The sequence below is a fragment of the Octodon degus genome, unplaced genomic scaffold, assembly GCF_000260255.1.
Source record: "Octodon degus isolate 3935 unplaced genomic scaffold, OctDeg1.0 scaffold00112, whole genome shotgun sequence".
In the NCBI taxonomy this organism is placed as follows: Eukaryota; Metazoa; Chordata; class Mammalia; order Rodentia; family Octodontidae; genus Octodon; species Octodon degus.
The window spans coordinates 8,786,590-8,792,890 of NW_004524688.1; the positions used below are offsets into that span (position 1 = coordinate 8,786,590).

The 6,301-nt window shown below is 60.2% G+C and overlaps 1 protein-coding gene across 1 annotated transcript; it reads right to left on the reverse strand.

Annotated features, from left to right (window-relative positions):
• Positions 1-5,831, reverse strand: Enpp7 (ectonucleotide pyrophosphatase/phosphodiesterase 7). The gene is made up of 5 exons (XM_023699337.1): positions 5,579-5,831; positions 5,123-5,268; positions 3,372-3,998; positions 2,638-2,857; positions 1-484 (listed from the first exon to the last, which is right to left on the reverse strand). The coding sequence occupies exons 1-5, from the start codon at positions 5,829-5,831 to the stop codon at positions 342-344; spliced, it is 1,389 nt and encodes a 462-aa protein (XP_023555105.1). The 3' UTR covers positions 1-341.
• Positions 5,832-6,301: the final 470 nt, after the last annotated feature.

Consider the following 6,301-nt stretch of genomic DNA (forward strand, 5'->3'; position numbering starts at 1 on the left):
TGTCCATGCCTTTCAGCCAGCTGGATCTCCCAGCAGGAAACCATCAGTTCCGCTGTGTTTGTCCAGACATTCAATAGCAGTTTCTTCCGCATAGGGGGTAGTGGGGGACAGGGAGGAACACAGCAGGGTGTGGACAGAACCCTCATCCGGCCCCATGATGGCTACTGCACCCGTCCTGCGTCTGTGGGTTGGTGCCCGAGCTTGCTGGCTATGCATCCATGCTGTGTGCTGGGTGACTGCCTGGCGGCCCAGGCCTGGAGCTGGAGGTGGAAGCTGGCAGCTGGGGTCCTGGGGGCTGGGGTCACAGCGTTGATTTCTAGGGTGGATTTTGCATCAGGGGCCTATGATGAGTGAGCGGGGCTGTTGGTCTGGAGCATGAATTTAGGCAGGGGGATTGTTGCCAGCACTGGAGTGGCCAGGCCTGGGCGGATGCAGGGTGCGGTCTCAGATGAGGCCCTGCAGCAGGAGGGCTGGCTCAGGCTTCCTGTAAGACAGCAATGGGCTTCGATGAAAGGGCAGGCGGGGGAAATGGGTCTGGGGGAGGTGACAGTGCAGAGGTAGGGGGCAGGGGCAGGGGCCTTGTCATGCCCATGGGAACTCCAGGGGGACTGCTGGAGAGGACAGTGCAGGTGGGCACAGGTGAGCACAGGTGGGGAGGCTTGGGACCTTCTCCAGGACTGAGGGAGGGGCACTTCCTGGGGCCTGGCTCTGCAGAACCCTGACTGCAGGAGGAAGGGGATGCTCACACCCTCCTGCCAAGTCCTCTGCAGGGGAGCCAAGGCCAGGGCTGCCTTCCTTGCAGCCCCAGGGGGCAGCTGGGCTGGGCCTTGCCCTGGGGATGGGGTAACTATAACACAGTTTTGTGTTTGGTGGCTTCAAGTTGGCAGCTTCCAGCCGGCCACAGTGTGGGAGTTCACACCACAGGAGGGGGTGAGCACTGCCAATCAGGGCATTTCTGTTGGGCAGGGTGGGTTTGCTAGCGCACCGTGGCCCTGTGTCTCCTGATGCTGTGCTGGGGCCTTGGTGGCTTCCCCTGCTTCCATCCTCTTTCTGTGAGATGCTGGGGTCTCATCCCCTGTCCTCCAAACCCCCCGCTGAACTCACTTCCTGGTATTGCTTGTGCCACTCCAGGGCTGTGGACAGATCTGCTGCATAGCATGCGCCCCGCAGTGGGGCTGGTGCTGAGGCCGGAAGCGCTCAGGACTGAAAACCCAGTGTCTCGATGCAGCCTGTGGCCTTCTGGGGACCTTGGCCCAGTCAGCTCATGGCCCTGAGCTCCAGCGTCCTACTTGTGTGGCACGTTTGGGGTCCCTTCCAGCTCTGACACTGGGCCCTGCAGGCCTCCCCCCATCATGTCCCAGCGTTTCTCTCTCTCCTTTCCGCCTCACTGCCACCCTGGTCAGCCTTCCCAGTGGGTGACAAGGCCACTGTTCTCTCGTTGTCTTCACCCTCCAGCTGGGGACTCTCATCTGGTCCCTCCGTCTGCAGCGCTACCACTTTGTGCCCTGTGGGTGTTGAACACATTGCGGAAAGCCCTGAATGTGAGCTGCCTGCCGAGCCCCTCAGACCGGGTCTCTCTGTCAGCCTAGAGCGCCGGCCTCCTGACAGTGTCCTCAGTCTGTCCTTGGCATCAACTCGGCCTCTGCGCCAGAATGGCCTGCCTGGGCCACTGCAGTGACCTTCTAACTGGTCCCCACCCCCCGCTCAGATTTCTGCATTCCTGCCTAGCACCAGGGCATTTGGGTGACCGATGACACCAGGCGGCACTGTGCCCCTGGAATATCCTCTGGGGCTCCTGCTGCACATGGAGTGACTGTGGGGCCATGCATGTCACAGGATAGCCTTCTCTCTGTCGTACACCTGCCTTTGTCTCCTCCAGAAGCAGGCTGACCTTGGGCCGGCCCCGCCAGCCTCTTGCCCAGAATCTCTGTGTCCATCCCTTGAGCTGGGGGGGCTCTCTCCCTCCTGCCCCTCAGCGTGCACCCCAAGTCTACTGTTGCTGCTGTCTTGTGTGTGGACTCACTCCCTCCTGTCCATGCTGGTCCTGTGCCCTAGATTACCCTCCCCCCACCCGCATGCCTGGCCCTTCTTGTTCACTGTGTCTTCAAGCCCAGACCAAAGCCTGACTCCAAGCTGTCTCCTGTCTCCCTTTCCTCTGCTTTGGCCAAAACCTGCGACAACACAGGACAAAGAAGTGGAGTAGCCCTGCCACCTGGCTTTCAGATCTGCACCTGTCCTCCCAGAGGTAACTCCCTCGCCACTGAGGAGTGCAGGGTCTGTGGAGGAAGGAGGGGCTACAGGTCTGTTTTGCCACTGCCCAGGTGTGTGCTGGGGCAGAGGGCAAGCTGAGGAGCACGGTCATGCCCGCCCGGCCTTCCAGGCCTCTGACCTTGGTTGTGGAGCATTATGTCACGGTGACCAGAAGAATCAGGGCTCCCAGCAGCGCTGTCACTGAGGAGGGCTGTCTGTGTGGCAGGAGAGCAGAGCCTGGGGAAGCCAGGGGTCTGGTGAGGGACAGCAGGGTGGCCCTGCACCCGGCAATCTCCACCCCGCCTGGCACGCGGGGCACGGGGTCTCAGCACACAGGCACGAGTGTGAACGCACCCGCCGGGGTCGGGGGGAGGGCGTCTCTCTCACCTGATCGGAGCATAGGCTTCAGGGTGTCGGGGTGCCCGTCATTGGCCTCAGGCACGATGCCCAGCAGCTGGCACAGGAGCTCGTACACATGGATGCTCTCGAAGGGCTCCACCTCCAGGCCTGCCTTGAAGCTGGGGCCCGCGGCCCGGAAGATGGTCTTCATGTCCATGGCTCTGTGGTCAAAGCCATGCTCACCTCGGTTGAACTGGACGCTCCATCTCTATGGGGAGGGCCAAGGGCCAAGGGTCAGTGCACCCCAGGAGCCTCTGCCCCTCGCCCATCAGCGCCGCCTGTGGCTTGGCACCTTTGTGGGTCCAGGGGCTCTGAGACTCAGCGCCGCGAGATCCCAAAGATAGGCACCCCAGTGAACAGCTGCTGAAGTAAATGGTGACGGAAGTCGGTGAGAGGCGGGGGTTGCTGAGGCGACGCTAGGCCTTCCCTGGCTTCCTTCCGCCTTCGTATCTTCTCCTGACTGGGTCTCTGCTTCTTGTTCAGCACCCCTGTTCCCGTGGCCTGCGTCACTTCGGCAGCTGGTGACCTCAGACTTTAGCCCAGCACACACACACATGTGCACACTTACACGCACTCCGACCACACAGGGATGCATGTGTCCCTTGGGAAGCTGACACTTCTCAAACTGGGGCCTCGTGAGAAACCGGGCCCCTTCCATGGAAGTGGGATGAGCCCTGGAGCCCCTTGGGCGAGCCCAGCCCCTGTGTGTCCCGCAGACTTACGCCATGGATGACGTAGCCCAGGTCGCTGTACATGAGCAGGGGCGTGATCCTGGAGTTGTTGGCGTAGTGGAAGGACTCGGGGAACTCCTCCTTCTTGTAGACGTGCAGCCTGGGGTGGGCATCCTTGAGCACCCCGTACACCTTCTCCAGCAGCCCCTCCTTGGGAATCAGCATCCCATTTGGCCCATAGTCCAGGAGCTCGAACTCGATGTCCTGGAAGGTGAAGTTGGGGAACTTGTGGAACTCCACCAAGTCTGTGGCCGTCTTGTGCACCGTGGTCATGCCGTGGTCGGATGTGACGATCAGGTTGAGGCTGCCGGTGAGGTTGTGGCGCTCGATGCTGTCGCGGAGGTAGCCCACAGTCCGGTCCACCTGCTTCACCATCTCCTTCCTCTCTGGGGACTCAGGGCCGTACCTGTGGCCGGTGGAGTCTGGCTCCCCGAAGTAGAGGGTGACCAGCGCCAGGTCCTCCTCGGTGAGCCACCTCATCACGGTGTCCACATTTGTCCTCCACTCTTCCTCGTCTTTGTAGTTGTGTAGAGCGCCTTCCTTCCGGCTCAGAGACACAGCCTCTCCTTGGTAGGTAACATTGCCGCCGGGGTAGAAGAAGGAGCCGGCCTTTAAACCCTACAGGGCAAGGTAGGATGAGAGCCGGGCTGCCTGCCTGCTCCGCACCCACTCACGCAGCCCCACCTCCGCGTCTGCATCCCGCTCGGCTCTGCTCCTGCCTGTGGCCACAAAGCCTTTTATTTTCTAAAGGAGCCCTTGTTTCACATTACCTGGGCCAGAACCAGTTTATGGAGGAGATAGATGATAAATGACCAGTGCTCACAAGCACTAAACAACACGATGCAAAGTGTCCCTTCCCACACTACATTCTCATTATCCTCATTGTGGCTGTGGGTCCCTGTCTTGAGGCCGGCTGCCCAGAGAGCCCTCCCTTGCAACTGTAGCTGGCCCCTCACCCAGGTGCGTCTGTCCAGCTGTCCACCTCCCGCTCCAGCTTTCGCCTTTTCCGTCCCTCTTCCCACAAAACCATTGCTGCCTCCTTTACGACTCCATCTGTCCCTCTAGCCCTCTGCCACAAGCCCATCTGCCTGTCTGCGCCCAGGTCCTCCTTTCTTGTGGATGGAGCACCACGCCGTGCCATGCTCCCTGCCTTGGCTTTCTGCCCTGGGGCCCCAGGGGGGAGCACTGGGGAGGAGCCCCGGTAGCAGGAACAAGGCAGGAACAAGGGAATCGGTGGGGTCAGCCTGAAATCTTCCATTTGATTCTGTTGACTGGAAGATTCCAGAGCATTGTAAATTGGTGGGCTCTTGGCTTGACATACCAGCCCATCACCTAGTTGGTCTGGGCCTCGAGAATTCAGCTGTCTAGTCCAAAAGGGCCCTGGGGCACAGGGATGCAGCCACTTCAGACTTTACTGAGTTCAGCAGTGATCGTCCCTGAGTGAGTCTGCCCCGCAGGGCTGAAGGGCTCAGGGACACAGCCTGTCTCCCTTGGGGATACAGAGCAATGCCCTGTGATCTCGGGGCTCCTGAGGGAACCAGGCAGGGCTCTGGCCATAGCCTGAGGCAGTCTTTAGCCCAAGCCTCTCCCTGTGGACCCTGCTTAGCAGCCTCCCACAGGGACACTGGCAGTCCTAGGCCTCTGGACCAGCATGGGCTTCCCTGGACCTCACAGGGTCATGGGCTCGGCATGCCAGCCCCTCCGTCCCCACGCTGATGTTGGCTGGGTGGGGGCTGCCTCACCTGTCTCTGGGCTGTAATCCAGATGGGCACACTGCCGTTGTCCCACCAACCCTGGATGCCGAGCGTGGTGTAGTAGGGCAGCTTTACCTTGCTGGTGACATTGTAGAACATGTTGTGGACCACCCCATGGTTCTCCACGTATTTGCCTGAGGGAGGAGGCAGGGTGGTGGTAGGGGAAGTGAGCTGGGTTCCCGGGCTGGCCATCGCAGAAGCCTTGTGGCTTGTCACCCCACTGTGGGATCCCTGTTTAATGAGTCCCCTGGGTGTGTTTATTTGCCCTCCATTGGGTGCCACTAGCAGAATGTATTTCTGTGGTGCCTTTGTCAGAGTCCATGAAGTATAGGTCCCTTCTTGAAGCAAGGCCTTGTCACCTTTGTCCCCAGGGCCTATGGGCAGGGCTCTGGGACCTCACTGAAGCTCCTGCCGCCCTTTCCCCACCCCATGACCAACACTTACCAGTAACCAGCGTGAAGTGGCAGGGGCTGGTCAGAGTGACAAAGGCAGGTGTCATGTAGCGAGCTTTTACCCCATCTTGAGCCATGGCATCCAGATTGGGGGTGTCCACATCCTGGTCATAGTCCCAGCGGAAGCCATCGAATGACACGAGGAGAAGCTTCTTGGCGGGGTCCTTCCTGGGGACAGGAGCCCCAGCCCCCGCAGTCAGAAGGGTGGCCAGAGTGACAGCAAGGAGGATGCCTGAGTGTGTCATGATGTATCGCCACCGAGCAGTGCACAGGGAGCTTGTGCCAGGAGGAGGTTAAAGTCCCAGGGTCACCTGTGTCATCTTTGCCCATGCATCCCAGAGATGGGGTGGTGCCCAGGAAGACGCTCCTCCACACAGGGTCCAGCCCTTGAGAGAGAAGTGGTGTGAACTTGTGTGTCCCCTCTTCTGCCATCAGAGTCCATTGGGCTCCTCCCCTCCCTTTGTTGTTATCTGTCCCCCTGGGGAGTGTGGGGACCAAGAGCCAGAACTCAGCAGGGCGCATGTTCCATTTGACAGGGTGCCCTGCCCTGGCCTGAGCAGAATTTCTGGTTGTTGTGCACCAGCTCATCTTGACCCTTGAGGACCTGGGTGGAGTGTTGTGGACCTTTTCCTTCTGCAGGCCTTTGGGGCTTTGGTTCTACCTGGTTAGGGGTGGAAGGAGTAGGTGACCCCTTGTCCAGGTGGAGCCCCAGTCT